The sequence below is a fragment of the Nylanderia fulva genome, unplaced genomic scaffold, assembly GCF_048542155.1.
Source record: "Nylanderia fulva isolate GAGA-0341 unplaced genomic scaffold, ASM4854215v1 Scaffold3, whole genome shotgun sequence".
NCBI lineage: Eukaryota > Metazoa > Arthropoda > Insecta > Hymenoptera > Formicidae > Nylanderia > Nylanderia fulva.
Window position 1 is genome coordinate 6,607,896 of NW_028190368.1, and position 22,784 is coordinate 6,630,679.

General features: G+C 39.1%; 2 protein-coding genes across 51 annotated transcripts in view; one reads left to right on the plus strand and one right to left on the minus strand.

Annotated features, from left to right (window-relative positions):
* LOC114933442 (longitudinals lacking protein, isoforms A/B/D/L) overlaps positions 1-20,943 on the minus strand; it is a 246,568-nt gene extending 225,625 nt beyond the window's left edge. For 30 of the 50 annotated variants that reach the window (XM_085484449.1, XM_085484442.1, XM_085484450.1 and 27 more), the window contains exons 1-6: positions 20,788-20,940; positions 15,535-15,735; positions 14,105-14,490; positions 13,743-13,989; positions 13,296-13,473; positions 11,263-11,397 (exon numbers count right to left, since the gene is read on the minus strand). In XM_085484449.1, coding sequence (XP_085340575.1) covers positions 11,263-11,397; positions 13,296-13,473; positions 13,743-13,989; positions 14,105-14,490; positions 15,535-15,708 — 1,120 coding nt within the window. In that variant the 5' untranslated portion in view covers positions 15,709-15,735; positions 20,788-20,940. Of the gene's footprint in view, positions 1-11,262; positions 11,398-13,295; positions 13,474-13,742; positions 13,990-14,104; positions 14,491-15,534; positions 15,736-15,856; positions 16,182-16,451; positions 16,611-17,676; positions 17,814-20,787 lie in introns of those variants that run through there. The other 20 variants (XM_085484440.1, XM_085484439.1, XM_085484435.1 and 17 more) reach the window with 8 other exon arrangements.
* Positions 20,944-21,056: 113 nt separating this feature from the next.
* The window catches only part of Psq (pipsqueak), a 60,748-nt gene continuing 59,020 nt past the window's right edge, over positions 21,057-22,784 (plus strand). The window contains exon 1 of the mRNA XM_029305982.2: positions 21,057-22,228. Within this exon, the coding sequence (XP_029161815.1) occupies positions 22,221-22,228 (8 nt within the window). The 5' untranslated portion in view covers positions 21,057-22,220. The remainder of the gene's footprint in view (positions 22,229-22,784) is intronic.

Below are 22,784 nucleotides of genomic sequence, written 5' to 3' on the forward strand. Positions count from 1 at the left end.
GTAACTGCTGTCTCACATTTGTAAGCTTCGATTTAAAATCGATTTCGATATTTTGCGAGGATTTGAGGGAAGAGAACTTCGAATGAGAACTCAAAATGAAGACAATGTTAAATTTCTCGTCTCGCAATCCAGTGTGTGCAATCAAGTAGAATTGACGATTACGATTTCTGCATTATGTTTCTATCAACTTGTATCATCACAAAGCTGTAATGAACATGAACTAATCTTGAATATTATGCAATGATCTCGAAAGGGATAAAAACGATTTTATACCAACATTATATCTCGTAAATCATTTCATGATCTTTGTTAAGTAAAACAATGCAATTTTTTATAAACATGAAAATTGTGTAAATTAAAGTGTACTTGAAATCTCTGCGTACCCGCAACGAGTTTACAAGCAATTTAAAATTCACAATTTATAAGTAGAAAAATTATTCAAATCTTCAATCAAAATTTGAACTTGCGAAAAGTCATAATTTCTCTTGAAAATTTAAATTACATTTTCCTCTAGTCATTTCACAAAAAAATTGCATCGGTATCGTTCGCGTATTATTCAATGTCAGTTTCATTAATTCACAATTTCCGATTCAGATTGTCATCAAAGCTGGCGATTATATTATTCGAATTATTCGAAAGAATTACAAAATATTCTGACGTGATCATTCGGTATCCGCGAAAAGCGGCACAATTAGTACACGGATTTTAATATTTGCGTCGCTGCTCGCAAAATAGCCGAATGCTTCTGCAAAAAAATCAGTTTAAATCGCGTAGAGATAAACACATACTTGACGCAGCTTGAACAAAAATCTGAAAATCAAATTCGTTAAATCAATCGTCATCGGCAAATTTGGCGGGAATCGAAAAACAAGTGTTTCAATGCATATTATTCAATAAATTATTCATCGACTTTGCGAAACATGGTGATGTGGCGACTCCCTATACCGCATTGACAAATTTCATCAAAATTCCCCCTCCAATCGCGAGCGATGCAAGGACAATCGAGAGATCGTTCGCAATCTGGCGCCTAAGAATCCGATCGATCCAAGAATGAAGCTTGCAATCTCGACGATTAATTTTGTCTGCATGAAAAATTTCGAGAAAGATTTTCCCAGTTTAAAAAAAAAAAAGTCTCTTCGACCGAATCATTCAAACTTCAACATACCATCCAGAGATTCATACAAAATACTATTTTGAACTGTCGAAAAACTTGTGCACAGAGACAAAGGAATCCAGTCTTTTAATACAGCGTCGTCGAAAAAGCTGAAAATTTGAAAAAATGGAAAGGAATGAGAAAGAGAAGGAAAAGAGGAAAAGGAAGATGTCTTCGATCGGCGATTATTGCGCAACTTTCGTATGAAAGTAGCGCAATTTTCGCGAATCGAATTAACTCTCCAATTAAATGCACCGAGTGAATGAGAATTGTGAAGACAATTGTTCAAAATTTACCGAATGGCAAGCGCATTGTTGTAATCTCCATCGCTTGTCAGTACGTAGATCATGAAAAATTGTTTCAATCATCATATCTTGAACATATATCTATGTATATGGAACAATTATAATTTTAAAATGCGATATATATACAGATATATATCACACGACACTTTATAAATATAAATCAGGGAAAATTGGAGAAACGTGCTAAGAGAAAGTACATTTTTATGTCTAATATAAAATGGATATAGAATGGCAGAAATAGTATCATCTATTTCAAGAATAAGGAAAATATATCTTAAATAATCAATATTACAGTGTATTATTGCCAGAATGCTATTTGCAAAAACTAAGTTTTTCCACAATCGTCGAAAGACTTAGCCATTTGAATCTAAAATATAATAAAAAATGATATAATATTCTTTAGCAACTATTTCTGCCAAAAATATTTTATGTATAAAAAAATAGTGGAGAGGCATCTTGCGTGCCGATACAACACGCAAGACTAAATACTTACATATTATACAATTTACCTTTTACCGTACTGACACCACCAGTTAGAGGTTCACTATTAAAGCAGCATCACATTCTGGCTAGCAAACCTTCAAAAAAGCAAAATGCATTTTTGAAAGCAGCTACATGCCAAAACGATCTTCTCATGTATCATCAGTAGACTTGATATAATCCAAATACCTGGAAAATTATTCATATTTCACTATTAGCAGCGCGCGAAAATTATATCTTTGTTGTACGTCTTCATAGCATGAAGACAATAAAATATCGTGATTAAATTCAGAAACACAAATTAATAGAAATTTCCTGAAAAGTAAAAGTGCAAAAATTATAATTTTTTTTCATATTAAAAGTAATCATTATGAGGACATAAAAGATTAAACAATCAGAAATATTATACTGGATATAATATATATCAATTCCATTCACTCAAAACACACAGATAAAAAAATAATTTTTCGTCGAACGTAATTACATTCGACTTTCTCACACATACAGAAAACATTCTCACAAATATATTGTAGGGAAATACCTTGTGATTTCTTCGCGTGCCTAGTTTGAAAAGATAATTAAGAAAAAAAATATCTCCAAAATCTCTTATCAAACTTTCAGAACTGCGAGAAATCAATGTAATTCGATAAATATAAATCACATTTTATATCAAGATGAGAAAATCTCCTGTAAATCTGATAAAAGCGCACAGCACACAAGAAAATTATATCATAATTACATAAAAAATGTAGGAAAAACAGTTGCAATAATATGGATACGCCTTACAAACTATGCGGAGGAATTGTGGTATTATTAATTAATAATAACCTTACGCGAATCTTATACTACTTAGCACAAACGTTACCAATACTATACCACCATCCAATAGATACATTACCAACCCGGCGAAGTAAAGTTGTTGTCTTGACGTCTTCTTTCGTTTAAAAGCTCAAAATGCGAGACTTTTAAACTTGGATCATCCATCTTCATCGCGAGTTTTTCCAGGTAAAAAAAAAATACACATCGCGAATGCAAAAGCTCGGCCGAACGAAGATATCGCGAAAAAGCAGAAATGAAAGTAAATGCATAAAAAAATTATAATCAAGTCTGTTCGTTTTGGCTACACTGGCTACACTAATTCAGAGGTTGTCCTTTTTGCTCGACATTGAGAGAAAAAAACCTTTGAACTAGTGTAGCCAGTTAGCCAAAACGAGCAGACCTATTGTAAAATGCAAGTTTATATCGAGATCCAAATATCCTAAAATTGAGGATTTTTGAAAACTCAATTCGTGGACAAGTTTGATTTCTCATACTTCTTTCTGAATCTTAAATATTCAGAAACCAGCACTCTTGATTATCTTTTGGATGCCCAGACATCTGCTTCTTTCTTCGATCTTCTATCCCTTTTTTTTTTTTTTTTTTTTTTTTAAAGACGGACGAAAATAATAATTCGTCAATGGAAAATAATATGTAACAATGCACAAAAATTATCAAGTCAAGATGATTGCGAAGTCTAGAGAGCAAAAAAGGCTGCTTCTTTTTCAACACTATCAACTTGAACGTTGCAAATAATAGTACATAATTACAGTCTCTAATTTTCCGTTGAAGAAAAATAAAATTTCTAATACCCGCAGCGCGATTTCTTCAGATTTCAGAAAACTTATTATTAATAGTTCTTGAATATCGAAATCTGAAAAATAAAAAAATAAAAAAATATTTCCATGTCGATATCAAGAACAATTATTAAGAGATTTCTGATACCTTGGTGAAACGCAGCTTATTAAACACAATTAGCTGAAAAAAATAAGCGTTATTACACGATGTCGCATCTTTATAACATTTCGAATTTTTTCTTGTTATTACTGAGAATAGAGAAAAAAAAATTTTCTTTTATCGCTACAACAGCAAGAAATAATTCAAAATCGATATAAAGCACGCACCAAAAAGTACATATAAATTTATATTGTAAACATTAAATATTCACAAAACACTCAATTCTTCTCCATTCATACATTCACACACATCTTTCTCATTCTCAGAAATATATCATTCACCCTAAAAAAAAGAAAAAGAAAATCACAAATGAAGACAATTTTCTCGCTTGCGAGAAATGATTCTAATCATCTTACCAATGATTAGAATCCGCTGACTCGCATGCGCGACTATTTTCATTTGCGAACATCAACATGTTCATAAGATAGTACTATCATTATGTAAATATGGAATACGAATTACGTATGCACATTTAACATAATGAAGTGCAATATACATATGCATAAAAAGCTTGTTGTATAGAAACAAAGATCATATTACGATCAGGTTATCGGTATCTTTAAAACCAATATCTCGTCGTATATTACCTTTTTACCTTGATTGAATATTTTACTTTTTACCTCATCTTACCGATACTTTACCAGTGTTGCTGCGATCTTCGATCTTCTTTCTTGCGCGTAAAAAAGACAGAGCGAGCACAAGCCTCGTTCTTACGCAAAAAAAATTTGCGCGAACGAAAATTAGCTGTGTGCCGCAAAAATCACGAAAGTGAAGAATACAAAACTGCAATATAAATACCCAAATTGCTTCGATCGTCTCTCATGCGTTTCTGACATTCAAGATCCTTCAGGCTCCACTCGTGACTCTATTTAAAAGTCATCTTGAAAAATTTTAGCTCGAACGACTTATTTTCGTTCGAACGAAAAAATTACGAGAATAACTTCTAAATAAAATCATCGCGGATCCAAAGGATTAAACGCGAGCGGAAACGCAAGAGAAAACGCGATTACCGGAAACGCTTTCGCAGCAAAAGCTCGCTGACGAAAGCGCGATGACGATTTCCTGGTGGTCCATGAGCAAACGCGCAAAAGGCACGCTTGCAAATTTCTTCTCTCTTCTGACTCTCGTCGGATTCTTCTTTCGGGGAAGCTCTTGTGCGTCGCTTCGATCGAGAAATCGCTCGATCGTAGCCGCTTGACGAGCTTCCCCTCGACTCTCTCATCTTCGTCCCCGATCCTGAACTCTTCCTTTTATCATCGTAGCCTACACTTTGGGGCGGGTCAAAAAACACAAAGAAAGGGAGCAGATATAGAGCAAAATTGTGACATGGCATAGTACAACAACAACAACGAGAATCGAATAACGAGAAAGTACAATACCATGAACAATGACAATGATGTAAATGTAAAATGTTTATACGTAATCGTTATAAATACATATATATATATATATATAAATATATATATATAATATATATATGTATATATCGAGAAAAACAGTATTATATATAGTTATATATATATATATATATATATATATATATATATATATACACACATATATATATACTAAGTATGAGTATATATTATATATGAAATTCCTTCCTTCTTCGAACGCTCTCTCATATGTATACATAAATGCATAACGCACCATACGTATGCACATATGAGAAGATCATAATAGATATATATGTAATCGGGTTAATTAAATATAATTCATGTTTTTATGCGTTACAAACAAAGAAGCGTTATGTACACTGTTAGTAAAAAAAAATAAATAAATAAATGTCGTGTGCAAGCGCGTGCTCGTGCCGGCGGATCCCTCTCTACGGACACGTATATATATATACATATATATGTATATATATATATAAAGTATCAAACCTATTACCACCACCATGCATATCGTTGTGTCTACAAGAAAACGCCTCGCGCTTGCACACTTTCGCAAAGTTAAGGTGTATAGTTAAACTACCGAAGGAAGCGTGGCATGCAAGACGAGAATTACGCCAAAAAAAAAAATATAATATATATAAATGGCAAAAATGGGTTAAAAACTATCGAATACGTTTACACGGAATGGACAAAGATAGATTATATATATGTATATATATATCTTCTTATATACACACATATATATATATATTGTTCACACATTGTTATATCCTATTATTCCTGGCGCGCGCGCTCGCGCGACCAAGATCTTATGATGTAGACGTGCTCTTTTTGTTTGGTTTTCTGACTCAAAATCTTATAGGGAGCCGCAACGTAAATATACATATGTGCAATTGGACGCAACCCGAGATAAGAACGAATTTAAATGTCGAAGGATCTCGTCGGATCCGCTTCTGGCGCCGCCAATTTACGACCAGCCGTTAGAAAAAAGTTGCGTGAAGAGGCGCGTGTTTCAGAGAAAGGGAGACAGAAATGAGACGGGTATCGGGAAAAGAAGAGGCAGGCAGAGTTGCGAGGATAATGGAAATTCCTCCCCGCTTTGTTCGTCGTGCAGTTTTAGAAATAAAGGAAAGAAGGATGCGAAACATCCCTTGGGAACGCTATTGAAGAACAGAGGGTGAAATTCTATTGGAGAATTCGCGTACGGCTGATCCCAAGTCGACGGAACCGGTGTTTTAGTGAAGACATTCAAGAACAGGAAGATATATCTAGTTGGCTTTTTAGCCCGCGTCCTCGTTACACATATATCATTTTTTTCGCACCAAAGAAAAAAAACACGTCACGGCTACAACTGGCTGACTTTGTTCTCTTTCAATATATCTGGGATCTCAGGGTGACTCTCGTCCCGGGTTAGGCAGAGGCAAACGCGATCGTTTCACTGTTGCCAGAAGAAAACGGCCGAAGGTTGTCGAAAATTTAGCGATCATCCACGAGAAAAAAAAATGTCTAAAGAGACACACTTTCGGCAACGTTCCTTCGGACAGGCGTGTTTGTGTGTGTTTGTGCGCGGCGCGTTTACCTTTACCCGTGTCTTGTCGCCGGGAACGCTTTTCGTGTTTCCACGACAGAAATTCACGAGAGAGAGAATTAAAAAAAAAAGAAATTCTCTACGCGCTGCGAACAACGTGGCACAACTCCGGTCCTAAACTCGCGCGCTCGGCATCTCGTCCGAACCGAAGACTCGAAGAAAGACTTAATAATATGCATTGAGATATACGGAATGCAAAGCGATAATCAGAAAAAAAAGGTGTACGAGAGAGCTTTTGCAATTTATTGAAACTTCAAAATAAAATGGAAGAAAAACGCGTGCTTTCTCAGGACAATGGAGCCTAAAGAAACAATCACACGAAGGAGTATTTTTTTTTTTTAATATTTATATTGGCCCCTCTTTTTTTGATCCTTCAAAAACGATTCGAAACTAGATTCAAGGCAACAAGTCTCTGACGGTGAAAAAAAACGACCTTTGCTATCAATGCGAGCATCTGTCCGATATTTCTTTCTTCCAAAGTATGCGACGTGATACCGATGTGTGTGCGTAAAAAAAATGGAGGGTCAAATGTTTATTCTCTGCTGTGACGAGCGAAAGAAAGCTCTCGCGATTACACCTGGCGAATAAGTATATCGCGAAAGAAAATTACCATCAGTATTATACGTCAGAAACTACGCGAGATCTGACGATGAAGTCAAGATTTAGGAACGCTAGCATTGACAGAGAGGTCGCTCCTCTCTCTCCGAAATTACCTTGTCTCCCACGTTGGATCACCTCGTTAGGGCGATCATGTAACCCTAGAAAACGACTTGAAAAAAAACCCAAAATTCACGCGATCGTTCTTTAAAAAAACAACCTGCTCTTGTCTAAACTAATAATAAAAATAAACTTCGATTTTTTGCATCATTTCCCTTTTCCTCCTTTCTCTCTATATCTCTCTCAATGTGTCCTCTCTTCGTCTATCTTCATCGCGCCTCAAAATAATGAGGTTACTTTAACGGGAATTGTGAAATCAAATGACCTCGATAATCGCGTCGATTACCAGCTATCTAGTCCTGAAGAATCATTACCACGTCATCTAACTGCGAGTTCAATCTCGTATCTCGATTCGCGAGGATAATTGGTGCTGTAAATAGCGCGGGAGAGATTTCCGATTTTCCACCGAATTATATACGATGCTTGCTTCTCGAATCGCGAAGGATTTTTAAGGACAGACAGACGATACGCACAATTTTCGCCTGGCCACCAGGTGGCCAATCGACATCCGGTCTGCATCATCTGCCGCCTAATGCACAGCTGTCGTAGATTGGCAGATGCAAGCGAGACGACGAGGCCGCAGCTGGCTTTGTCGTCTCGACACACGTTGCCAAACTAAGACGGCTGGCAAAAATCCTTTCCTTTCATAATTTCTTCTAGGGTCAACCTCTTTCACGCGTAGACGGAAAATTTAATACGCAGAAAAAATTAACCTATCTTTATTTTTTCATTCATATTAAAATCTGCGAGACCTATTCATTTTTCTAATATTTTAGATTCAATGTACATGAACATCGTAGCTTAAAAATATGCTTCGTAGAAATAATTTCATACATATTCATATCATGTATATATATATTTTTATGTAAAATAATTTGTAATAATTTCCACTAACTACTTTTTTAATATTATCTCCAATCTGATGTCATTGATATTATTTTTATCTTCAAGTGCCACGTAATAAGTACATATTATATATAGAAATGCTTATGAGAATTTGATTTTTTTCACTTGGATATATTAACCTAAATTAATTTTGATCCTTATTCAGATTGATTTATTCGAAAATATCACTCGCTACATAGATGTAAAATTAAATTTTGTAACCAGTCTAATATTCATTATTACAATTGTGTATTTGTAAAATACTATATCTATTATATCCGAAGAAACAGTCGCGTATCGAACTGGATTTTTATTGGTGCTGCAGTGATTTTATTGTTATGTAATGTGCTTATACCATCGTCTTGATATGCGGTTCAATGTCCTTATGCGACAAATCTAGGCCATCAATATAAATCATAACAGATGATTCTATTATTTTCCATCTTATCTTCCTGAAGTGACACTTGAGCAAACGCGAGTAAAAATCATTTACATCAAAGTGTAAAGTATTGTGTAAATTTATCTCCTAACTAATATTCTATTTTTTCAGTCTGCTAATAATAAAATACGATTTCTAAATTACACGTATATATGTTCATGTACTTCATATTCATGGCTACTATCTCAAAAGTTTATCGATGGAGAAATTCGTAAAAGATGCAATTTTCAAATAGTTGTAATTGTTCTGTACGGTTTCGCATTTAATTGGATGTATATCAATACGAGGGATAAATTGTCCACTAACTGGACGATAACAATATGGACAGTCATAACAAACTGAAAGAAAGGAAACAGATAATTGAAAGATAAAAGACAATATATTACAAAATAATAATTAAATATAATCAAAAGAGAAAAGAAACACATATTTCCTTGTCTTGTTTGATCTCTCGTGCAAAGTTTTTATTTTCTAATTTTATCTATATATTAATAATATCCTCAATATCAATCCTGCTAAGAGGAGATCATAATATTTCATAAATTATCACGAATTCGGTATCGTACGCAATATCGCGTAATATGTCTAAAAAAATCAGATTCTAATTATATATATGGCAAGCATCGCTAAATGTGATGTCACTCAATAGTCGAGTGTTTGCAAAGGCTGCGTTAAATAGAACGATATTAACTTCGAGTTGTCCGAGGCAGGGATCAGCGTAAAATGATCAACGACAGCAGCTAACGCCGCTGAAATTATTTCCCGTACAGCATCAAATTTCTCGAAGAACATAGAACGAGTCGATTGGAGTCGGGACATGACTCACACATCGACTGGACGAGATCCCGTTATATTCCTACCCGCGCCGTGAAATTCTCACGTTGCCTCGGCTTCAATTTCCCATAGCAACAGGGAAATAACGTTAACCGGATGCGCGTCGAAATTTTTTCCATCGTTTAAATACGCTGAGCTACGACTTCCCGCTTTGCGAACGAAATTCGAATATAAAATAGCGAGTTTTAAGTTTCAAGGTTCCCCGGGTTCTGTGAGAACGTAAATAAAAATAATAATCGTCGAATACACTTATTTAGTCAATTCTGTAAAAATTCATAAACCTGAATTAAATGGATCGGTTACGAAGATAGGGACCATCGAGAGAAATCTACCTGCTATTTGTTCATCTATCTACTCATGTTGAGATATTCACACGTTTCAAATTTTATTCCGTCGAGATTCCATCTTCAATTATTTTTAAATTCTTTTTATTAATTTTAATCACAAATCAATTATCATTATTTAAGCATCTTGTCGTTCACAAGAAATCGAAAGTTTAATAAAAACCCGCGAATATAATAGATATAGTTCACGCTGTTTTATGCGAACCGAATAAATTAAATAAAAATGTTATGATCTATATACTGATTCTTATATTTTCGTATTCTTACTCTCTCATTCTCGCCCCTCCCTCCCTCCTCTCTCTCGTTCTCTCTTCAGATCTTTTCCTACTATGAACGCATTTATGTAAAAAAAAATGATAAAAGATTTTTCGCGATGAAAGAATAATTTTATATGCATTACTATTATATCTACTGTTATAATAATACCGATTATCATGTCGCCTATCATCCAGAAATAAGATACAGTTATTGTTCATCTCGATTTTTTTAATGCGCGAAATTGACACGAGAGATTAAGTCTCGTGTTCCCGCCTGTCAAATTGCGGGCTGTCCTCTTCGCGCCGTCGTACTCCTTTCGGAGGAGAGAGAGGCCGCAGCGTTGCGCATCGCGAGGCTAACAAAGACGAGTCGGCGTCACAGAACGAATACCGTATTACCAATTATAGAAAATCGATGCTGATATAATTTAAAAAAAAAAAAAAAAAAACGAGAGAAAAAAAGGCGCGCGACTCGTCTTACGTCAAACTTCGCGTCGCGACGCTACGTTAAGAAAGAAAAAAAAGATAGAAAGAGACATAAAGAACTTAGGAATTTGAACGGAAAAGCTCTACATGCCCTGATAGAAAATAAAAAGCTCTTTCAGAGACCGTGCTACACTTGAACGCACCGGAATCTAGGTTGAACCACGTTATCGACAGCGAAAGAAAAATAAGCTCCGTCCCACCTGCGCAATAGGCACATATAATTACGCGCGCGCACACACATACACACACACAGATGTGTGTTACTCGCTGTGTACACGTTAATATTGAAACACTTTTAGAAGCGTACTAGCTTGTGAATGAGTCATTGTCGGTTCCCGCCACATTAGAAAGATACATATCACGTTTCGAAATTTTCCACGTTCTCGAGAGCTCATTCAAAGAAGTACGCGTATTATTATACGTATTATACTCGACTTGATCAGAAATTTGTCTCGAATTTGCATTTGACCATTGTGAAGTTGATATTCTCTCACGTTGAGATGTTCGCATGACAAACGTGCTCCAAGTTTTAGCGAGTTGGGCCAATTACGAGTGCCTATTGTTACGGGGGTCGGAGACGGTTGGAAAATGGCGAGGATGAGCCTACCTTGTGAGTCGCGCTGAGCCTGTTGTTGTGCGACATCCTGAGCTGCTAAAAACACCTCGTCCCCGCCTCCTGCCACTGAGCCCACAACACCCCCCGCGTTACTTCGGTCACCAGTGACGTGCCACGCAAGGCTTGCTAAAATAAAGGGCAACCACACTTCGATAAGTCTCGTTGTAAAATTCAAATTAAATGTTTGTTTCTTATACAAGTTTTACGATACAATTACGTCAGAAAATGCATCGTTATTTGAAAAATCGTAAACTAGAATCTGCTTTATCGCGATTCGAGTTTGCGATCGAGTAAATAGAATAAAGATTAGAATTAAGTTGTGTGAATCATTCGAGATCCTTTTTAGGAATCTCGAGTGATTTACAATTAATGTGTCCGTAAAAAATATGACATCCTAGGAATATACATATGAAGGGTACTTTATTCACATAAACTCTTTTAAAGGGGAACAAAAATATTTGAGGACACATATGTAAGATCGATCAAGAAATTACGCAGCGAAACACAGGGCTTCACGATCGGAAAATTGCACAATGATCCCTTATACAGTGGGAGTGCTTAAGATACATTTATATTACACAATATACTCCTAATCGACCCTCTATATTCACGGTTCGTTACAACAAGTAATATTTGGCAAATTACGCGGAATAACATACACATCCGTTCCGCAGTTCGTCATATTCGCGCACATTCTCACGATACACACATATAGATCGCAATCACACAAATTTTAAACAATCTACACTTAGTCTACACGTAACACTTAAACAGTTAAATAATACTGATAGTTTGACTTGATAGTTGAAATTCAAATACTTTGTACGTATCGCTTTGCCTTACTTCGACTCACACATCGTTGAATTATCGTTAAAACAATTTGGAAGTGATTCTTGTCGGTGAGTTTCGATTTCAGAATAATTTTAACGTCCAAATGCGAATATAAAGGAGGAATATCTGTCAGCAATGTGCATGTTTTCTATAAAGCATTTGTGCGAACGGTCTAAGAAAATTTCCCAAATTTCTATCAGTCTCCAATATTGTAAACGAAATTACACGGCGACTATTAATACTGACAATCTTGGCTGCTCAGACTCGACGTAGAAGAGTACGATGCGTGTGACATTACAATATTCGCGTGCGTAGACTAAGTCTGTCTAGGCTGGACCGAGGGGGTACTAGCAGGTTGTTGCCTCCATCTCCTTCTGACGACGTTCAATTTTTTCAAATAGAACTGCAGTGTTGAGCGATTAATGCCGTACATCTCGGATGCCTGAGTGGTGCTAACGCCCTGTTGTAATATTGCCTCCAGGGACATTTTAACCGAGTCTAAACTATACTTTCTGCCCTGCTTGCTTGCCAGTGATTTAAGCAACGCGCCTACGTCAACGTCCGGGCGCGGCCGCCGCATGTTTGGCACTTTTTTACATTCGAGGAAATGCGAAGCCCATAGGGCACCACCATCACCACTACCCAAATTCCCTCTCGACCGAGACCGCGCTCCCGCCCCCCCACCTGCAACGAGGAAACCCAAGCTAGTGTCGGCCAATTTGTTACACACGTCCCGCTTCAACAGATAACAAACAAAACAACGAAACGACTTCGCGACACCAAAACTATTCATTCGTTCAACACATAAGCCCTTCCCTAATTTACGAGCCAACCGAGAGAAACACGATTTATCACGACTGGCAATATTATATCGCGACTCATGTTCAAGAATCACTGTCCAATCACTGTACTAGACGTTAAGCTCCGCTTCGATCCAAATAAGTTTTTTGGATCGAAGATTCGCTACTGTCGTTGAGACTCTCTCTCCAGAGCATGAAATTTCATATAGAATGTAATTATCCGCTGTATGTATTTTCTCCATACTCAGACGCGGTTTAACGATGCGCAAGTTTAAACGCACGCCATTACAATTTGTATCGTCTAATTGAGATAAATAAACCCTGTATTCCGCTACGATAAAACCAAAAATTATAATAAACAATGTAATATAATGGAAAGAATTGCAAACTTACAGGTGTGTTGGGCGGAGTCGTGAGATGGTCCAGCTCGGTTGTTATCCTGCTCCATGTCATTTAGATCGTTCATATCGTCGTCCAGCGTCAGGTCTTCGACGCATTCCTCAGATTCATCTAGGTATTCAGACTTTGGCTCGATGAGATTATCATTTGGCTCGGGCTTTTCGAGTGGCAGCTACAAAATATTAAGACATGTTAAAAGTTGCGATATCGTAAGAGCTCTTTTTACAGAAGAAATTAAGTTTGCAATAAAAGGAAAAAATGTCTCACACCGTTTCCACACTGCAACGTGGATAAAACCAAAGCAGTAGGATAAAGTACGAATTTTTCTTTACCAACGAAGCGAAAGAAACCGCCCCATTGGCGACAGCCTCTACTATAGCGTTGGCACGCGCGCGCAATAAAGAGAGAGAAAGACAAACAGACGAATTCGTAACACTTTACCTGTAACATCTCGTCGGCGGGTTTCGTCAGCTGCGTCATCAAAGCTGACCTGCCGAGAGAATCTGTTGGATCTGAATGTACTTTTTCGTCTGCCACAGGCGCGATTCCAAGCGCCGGCACACCCATTTGTTGAGGCATGTCACTGGAATTCGATGCATCTTGGTTCTCTATCGTATTATCTTCGCCCAAACTTCTTCTTCGAAACCTGGTTCTTTTTCTCGTGGTTGGACTTTGCGAGCCTTCTCTACTTGATAAAAAAAAAAATAAAATCATTTTTACAAATGTTTTAAAAGTAGGAAAAATTATAATCGGATGTAAAAATTACAATGCAATTAAAAACTATTATTTCTTGAAATATTCACCTCGAGCCGAGCCTCTTCGGCTCTCGAGGACTAGCCGTATCCTCCGGTAAATCCCCCACAGGAGCTTGTGCCATACTTTGCCTAGGAACTTTGTTCTTTTCTATCGTCAGACCGGAAGACGCGTGTGGAATGTCTAACGATGGTGCTGTTGGTTGTGAGACGGTTTTCTGTGGTCTGGACTCTGTCTTACTACTACCAGCCGTTTTACTTTCCGAAAGGCCCTTAATTTGCAAAGACTCAGCGGCTTTGAGGAGTGCTGCCAATTGGTCTTGGGAAATGTTGACTTCCCCCCTATACATATAATCCATCATCGCCTTAAGTTCCTTGAATTTAACATCTTTGAGTATGAAGACTGGATGCTTGTCATAGTGTTCGCTGAGGAGGCACTGTAACAAAAATACATATTCTTTTAATCAAAGCATTCATTATGCGTTACATGTAGCATGAATTTTAGACATGAAATAACCCCAGTAATTTTTTGTATTATAAGACACAAGTATGTATAAAAACATTTTTATAAATACAAATTTAAATATTATATTATAAACCAAATAATTTATTTGAAAGAAAGCATTAGTCTCATATAAAGCGTAGAATATAAAGTACTATCTCTCTGAAACTGTAGATTCAATTCAAGTACAATATTAAATTTTCATGATATTCAATTACTGCAATAGCATCTCTGCATCCCCACCCATATCAGGATAAAATCCCAGGGCAAGTGCCCTGGAAATCAGCCATCTTGCTTTCCCTGTATTGATCAAGAGGAAACCTAGGAGGGGGCTACACAGGCTTTGGCTCCCCACCTTCCCCTCCCACCCACTGCACATTATACACTCCTGCCCAGGCAACAAGCACGGCCATCTTGTTTCAACTTGAGACTCTCTCCCTTCCTCCCAACGCTTCTCAACACTCTATCTCACTCTCTACCAAAGTATTTCGTATTGATCTAACCCCAACGGTGCCAACGGGACAAAGAAGCAACCGGAAAAGCTTCATGGTACAAAATTATAATTTGTTAGAGACACAATTATCTTATGTCATAATTCCTTCCAATTTTAACTCACATTCTCGCTAAGAACTGATAAACTCTGCAAGCATGAATTTTAACGAAACTATAAATATTGCTTTTTAAACACTATATTGCATCTATACCTCTCTCTCTCTCTATATCATCAGATACAAATATTACTCTATAATTATTATAGCAGAAAAATACAGGCAAAAATAAATAGAATTTCTCATAAATTACATTAATGAACTTATTCTTCAGATTAATATAAAATATAAGAGAGAATTCATAGCTGACACACATGTTTGAAAAATGGTGTGCGTACCTTTTTAAAACTATACCGTATAAAAAGACTGATACCTCATAGAATTCGGTATAAGATAGGATTAGATAATGATAAACAGAATGCTTCACTCACCTCAAAGTATGGACTGCACGCGGAGAGGACTACTTTATGGGCCTTCAGAGTCTTCCCCTCCGCTGCCAAGGTGCAGTCGACCAGCGTTCCGCTTTCGAGGAGTGTGTCGAAGTTTTGTATGAGCGTACTTTGGTGGTTGTTCCACCTGAGACAGAACTGCTGGTCGTCCTCCATGGTAGTTCTGGCTTCGTTTCCTCGTTTCTGCGCAGACGGAAGAAAAAACAGGTAAAATGTTGTCGATGAACGAACGATGAATCAACAAAAAAAGAAAAAGAAAAAAAAAAGAAAAGAAAAACCAACGAACGAGAACCGGATAACATACGAGTGCGAAATGGAGCTGTTCTCTCTCCCCTTCCGTATCTTCCTCTACGTTCTATCGATCGACCCGACGCTATCTCGTCCTCCCGCGGCCGATTATTATCGCGCACATCGGAGCCGGACGACGTACCCGATCAAGTACGCCTTTCGACTTCCGGTTAAACGATCCCTCTTCTCTCCTCTTGGCACGCGGCTCTCTCGCGGGAGGACGACAAAGGCTCCGAAAAAGCTCCGCAACGAAGCACCGAAGCTTCCAAAATGGCCGTGTGCGATGCAAGCGCGTCGGTCAGATCGTTCCTCTGGCCTTTGTGCGTGTCTCGTAACGGTAACGAACTGCTATTTGGTGGGGATGATGCAGGAGGACGCGCAAGCACCGCGCACGCGCAGCTGCGACGTCCGGGCTGCGCGCACAATTTGCGCAACAACGGCGGAGGCCCCTGGGACCCAGGGGCGGCTACTGCTGGCGCAGTCTCGACCGGGTCACCAGATTTTTTTTTTTTTTCCCAGAAAAAAATCTCGATTTTCTAACGCGAAAATCGTAAAACCGTTAACGCCGAAAACGTAAATAACTTAATAGAAAAGAGAAAAAAAATGTATACCTTGTAGCCGACACTTTGAACTTGTTGCGAAACCGTGTAAGAAGGGATCGAAGAATCACGATCGCTCACGCATTTTCATGATGACGTATCAGCGGTTCTCGCGCGTCACCGCCCCGAGACGCGAGTAATAAAATCGGAGGAGGTCTAACTCGATTTACGTCAGCGCGCGATTTGTATTAGCGACGCGTAATAAATACGGAAAATCGATCACGCAGCTCGCGACCTGGTGGGGAATACTGGGAGAGAACTGGACATATCTGCAGCGTAGGGGAAATCGAGCGAGGTACGCAGTCGCGAAGTACCGCGAGGAGATATGGCTATATCGTGAGAGAGAGAGAGAGAGAGAGACGTCGCTTCTCGGCCTACATGCGATTGCATAATCTATTTATATTGTTATCTCGCGCAAGAGAGCGGGTTACGTCAGACGATGTATCGAGCGGCAACGTGTGTGCACGAAACAAATTGTTGACAAATGATTTTTTTTTTCCAAATATTCCTGTCACTACCGAAAATATAATTCACGTTACGTTATTATATCGTATATTTCTTACATCGGTAATCTTTGATTCGTCCTTCGTAGACAAAATTCCTAACGTATACATATAATAAAAAAAATAAAAAAAAAACAAAAAAAAAACAAAGTTGGATAAGTCGAGGGAAAAAAATGCAACAAACGTCCGGCTACAAAGAACCCATCTATTGTCGGAGCGAGTAAGATAAGCCGACACGAGAGAGAGAGAGAGCAAAAAAAAATTCGCGGAGGGGAGGAAATCGTGGCGCGACGACGCGAGATATCCCTGGAAACCACATCGAAGTCGAGAGACGTGGATCGGCAATATGGCGGTCGGCGAGGTCGTGCCCGGGACAAAATGGCGACGAGTGAAAAGCTTGCGAGAAGAGGAAAACCACGGCGATCGATCTCGGATGGATGGACGCGCGCGCGCGCGCGTGCGCACTCTCGGGAGGACTCCGAGCGAATTCCCCGCGTTTCGTGCAGTCGCGTCTGGACAATAGCGCGGAGAAATCTCGCAAACGGCCGCTGATTCACGCGGGAAATTCGCATGCCACCGTAAACGACGCGCATTTCCCGTCTCTCCGAAACAAGAAAAAACACTCGCCATCTCGCGGAACCGCCCGCCGCGCCATGTCGTCCCGATTATTTCGTCATTCTCGCGGTGAAAAAGACGCGCGTCCGGATATCGATTTGAACGTCGAGCTCACTCACCTAATAAGGAAGATATAAAAGAATCTAATATCACAGCAATGGAGTCGGTGAAAAGTGTAAAACGGCGTGGAACGTCCAGACCCCGGCGTCCGCCTCGTGCGCTGTCCTTTTCAACTATGGCGTGGCTCAACGCCTTTCAGCCTCGCCGCTGCGGGCCGCCGTCAGAGGGCGCAGGCGTGTTTCGCGCAAATCGGAGCAAGACGCGTCCCGGAACGAGCAGGAAGGAAAAACAGGAAAACAACGCGCATGCGCAGACCACGCAAATTTCGCTATTGCGACGTGATTTGGAATAGCATTGAAACGCTGGCGAAGCCGAAATACCGCGAATGTGTTGGTGGCCAACAAAATTGCGGGACTCGTTTTTTCTTACCGGCCCGCGGAATAAAACGTATATTCGATATTTACGAAGAGAAAAATGTTTCAAGAAATTTCTAGAATTTCTTTAGAGATCCTTGGACACATCATAAATTCTCCAATTGGATATAGAGTGATTTTTTAGAAAAGAAAGTCTCGATTATAATATGTTAATCAGATCAATTTTCAATAGCACATAATATTTTTTTCGAATCAATTTTGTTTGAGAAAAATCGAATTCGCTTAAAATAAGTTTAACGCGAGAATTTATATTCGTCCTCGATTCAGCACAATGTGAAATTATAATTTTGCTATTTTTAAATCTCATTATAATTCTTGTATACAACGCATTATAAAAAAACTATAAGTAATGAAAAAGCAAAATGATATGCAATCATCTTCCTAATATTTCAAAATTAGCTAAAAGTTAATTGACCACTACATATTTGCAAGAAATTTACTTAATTATTAATTGAAATTTTGCACTAATAATATATCAAAAGCTATGTTGTTGCTTTGCGTTACGGTTTTATAAATTCTATATTTGGACGATTGATAATTACAATTGCAGAGAACATCAAGTCAATAATGGAAATATATATTAAAATCTAGTTATATATACTCTCTTTTAAAGGCATCTTATCAGAATTCTATCTTGATTGTGATTTCTGTCTGCAACTGTTCAATTCGAAAAAACATTCTCCGGGTATAAAATAATTCTAAAATAAATTCTAAATAAACAATTCCTCTCATTTTTAATATTTTATTTTTAGTTTATATATATTTCTCATATATTTTTAAAATATTAAATTATTCGTATAATGGTAATATATACAAAAAATTGAAAGCTACTCTCCGGATATAAAAGAAAAATTCTAAAATAAATAAATAAATTTTCAACAAATAATTCATTTCTAGTATTTGATTTAATTTTATTTATATTTCATATATATTTCTCTCATATATAATATTTTTAAAATATTAAATTATCATTTGTATAACGATAAATACATTCAAAAATATTTGGAAACTATTATCCGGATATAAAAGATGAATTCTAAAATAAATAAAAAATAAATTTTAAACAAATAATTCCTAATTTTTAATATTTTTTATATTTTACATATATTTCCCTCCTATATATTTTTAAAATATTAAATATTAAATTATTATTTGTGTAACGTATAAACAATATATAATGTACGTATCAATGTATCTAACAATCGTTGTTTGTTAGAATTTGTTATAAAAAAGCTCGATTCCGTTTTACCTGAACTGATACCGTTTATTCAATTGCTTATTTAATCCCAAAGGTAAATAAAGGCAGGTCGGAATCTGATTACGCAATAAATTCCAAACGTCGAAATAAATTGTCGCAATAAAAAAACGCATGAAAACACACCACCTGTCAAGGAATTACATGCCCTTTTGCATCGAATTTTGCATCGCGTCCTTTTACGTAATTCCAATCCTCGTCGATGCTTATCGCATTCCGATGATCAAAACAAACAATTGTGGAAAAAAAAAAAGATTGAAAAAATTCGTTCGAGCCAACTTTATTTCCAACGAAATCTCATCTGTCAAATAAATCGCTCGAACATGAATTTCGCGCGATTATGTTAATTCATGAAATTTCACATCGAATAATCATGGCGGACGTTCCTTCTCCCCGGCTTTTCATCTCGCGTTATGTATTTAAACAGGCGTCATGGCCGACGCTTTCCCGAATTTCTCTCTCTTTTGCGCGCGACCTCAATCACTTTTCTATTATATCGATTCGATAAAATGCAATCCCTCGAATGCGGAATACGAAATGCAGCCACAAATTAGGGACAAATAATTTAACAAACATCACTGCGGTGAACGACGCGACCGCAGATAATCGTGCAACGCGATAATAAGGATTATGTTATGTAACAAAAACCGATAGATCCTCTCTCTCGCTCGTCATTGCCCAATTAAAGAAAACCGTCACGAAATTTGCAAACAATCAGCTCGCATCGTTATAGGCATAATATTGCGCGTCTGCTTTAATTCGCCGGAACTGTACATTTACAAATAGCGAAATATAAAAAAAAAATATACCGTTCGGATTTTATTTTGCATCACAAATGTAAATCCACCACATCTCGTTCCAAATTTTATTAATTTCATATCGCCCTTACGGCATACATTTTTATTTACCCGAAGCGCTTTTGAAGGCGAAATCGCGGAGCGTCATTTTTTTATTCGAGAAATACGCCGTTTAAAGTGCAATAACCTCCGCCGTCGTTTCTCGCCAAATCTGACGCTTATATATACGGATCTCAATCTCTTCGCATTTTTGAAGGAACGTACGAGTGTAGACGAGAAAGGCGAACGATGGATTTTCGCCGGCGGGCGAAACGTGGTAGAAATCGGACCGCGTCATCGCGCGACGTCACGAACCGGCCTAAAATCTCTCGATACGTAATGGCCGACTTAGCCGTTCTCGCACAGACAAGATGGCGAGAAATTCCTCGAAAAAGCTCGGGGAAAATTCCGATCCGGCGCCGCTTTCGAAATTAAACGCGTCCGACATTCGCGGACGACGCGTACGTTCGGATGCGCGATTTTTCCGCGTAGACGACGTACGTGAGACCGCGAGGACGCGGGATGGCGGCGTGAGAACGCGACCTGATTTTCCGCGGGGAATTTTCAGTAATCCGATTTACGATAACCGGGGCGCAAGCAAGCAGCGAAACAACAACAAGCGTCGAGATTGCTTCGTGTACTCACCTAAATATTGGCACAGTCTAAATATCACAAGAGGACGAACTTGGGGAGACTACGCGTCCGGCTCCTCAGCGCGCACTATCCGAGCGTCATGGATCCTTTTTACACAATGGCCGTGCCCGCGCTTACGATCGATGGAGTCTCTGCGGGAAGGTAACCGCGCACGGAAACGATTCGTCCCCGTGACGCAGCGCCCCCAGACGCTGCGCAGAACGCGCCGACGCGTCTACTGCGCATCCAGCGCCGCGCGCGAGTGGGAGCGAAAGGAGAGCGTAGCAGGGCAGTCGCGCGGCAGCCGGGTTCCCGCGCGCGTCACGTGACCCGTGGCCGTATTATTTTTCGCGCGCATTTAATACGATCGATGCGATTCTTGTTGAGAGATTATATCGATACCGCGATTAATTGACAATATCAGAATTACCGTTAGAAGAGGATATATATGTGTTTCAAAAATTCATATCTCGATTTATTATTCTAAATTATATGTATATGAGAAACTAAAATCATTATCATTTTAATTGTCGAAACATGTTTCGGCGGGAAACGAAATTCGCGCGTAAACGCCCTCGGCTACGCATTTGCGAGATTAAAATTCGAGGTCACGAGGACGTCTCCGAAAAGGACGGTCCTGGCGCCGTGACGTACACCGTGGCGGTATTGGCCGGCCGGGTGGGGGAGGGCGCTCTCGAGGTGGTGGTGGTAAAGAGCCGGGTTTCCGTTCTAGAGCGCGTTCGCGGCGTAAGCGTAGCCGGGCCGGCGCGGGAGAGGCGAAAGGCGACAGGAGAGGAGAAGTGGAAAGCCGGGAAGAGAGAGCCGAACGAAGGAAAGAGAATCGGGGTCCACAACAAAATCGCTTAATCGCTTTGCGCCACCGTCCGCAGCGGAGCATAGCCCATTCGTCGCCGCCATCGCAGTGCCCCCTAGCGTGTGTGCATGCACGTTCCTCGCTTTCTCTCTCTCTCTCTCTTTCTCTTTCTATCCCCCTTCCTCCCCTTTCTCCTTCTCCCTCTCTCTCGCCGTCTCTCCCGTTGTCTCTCTTGTCTCCCCGTGATTCGCTATGCCACTTCGGCCCGCGACGTTTTCACGGGCAATCCGTGAGTGACAGCTGCCAGTGGCCAACGTGAGTGCGTGTGTCTCTCGCTCGCGACGACTGACACGAGCTGTGAATGCGTGACAGCTTGCGTGCGTGCGTGCGTGCGCGTGAATACGCGAGTAAATACGTCATTCGACCGCGAGGTCCTTCCGTTTCGTTTCGTTTCGTTTCGTTTCGTTTTCGCGCGCCCCGCTACCGGACACCCGTCTTGTTTGTGTTTATCATCTGATACGACGAAAGTGTGTGCCTATCTCATCCCTCGGAACCTTGAAGCAACGCGAGGGTTCTTCGGATCGTCCTCAGCGTTGCTGCTGCAGCTGCGATTTGATTTGTGGGTCAGGTCATGGTAAGGTAAGAACTGTCACGATCATGCATGATTCTCTGAGATATATTTTATATATATATATATCGTTGTCGAGTGCTTTCTGTCGTCTGCCACGACGTGAATGTTCCCCAACTACGCGTTGACGCGCCGAAATTTGTTTTGTAAACAAGTTAGATAGGGTAGGCTGTGTTCGCCGAGGCGCGTGGCCGTATCTCTGTTTTTTCTTTTTCATTATCAATACGGCCACGTGCTTCCTGGACAAGTGCGCCAGTCAATGAGCCAATTGCGAGACGCGAGTGCACGACAGTACCGTTCACGTGCGTAAAATTCTGCGTATACGCGATGTTTGATGTTAGAAATGATCAGTGACTGCAAATCTCGGAGAAAATTTCCATTCTATATTCACGTCCAGATTTGTTTCGAAACGAGCTTATTAATCTGAAATTTTCCAAGCTGCGAGATTAATGATAATTCTCAGCGTATCTCTCTTGGGTTATCTAGTTTATTCAAATCCATAGAAAACAGGGAATCACGAAAATGATGAGAAAATTTCAGAAATGTATACACGTGTAAAAAAATGAT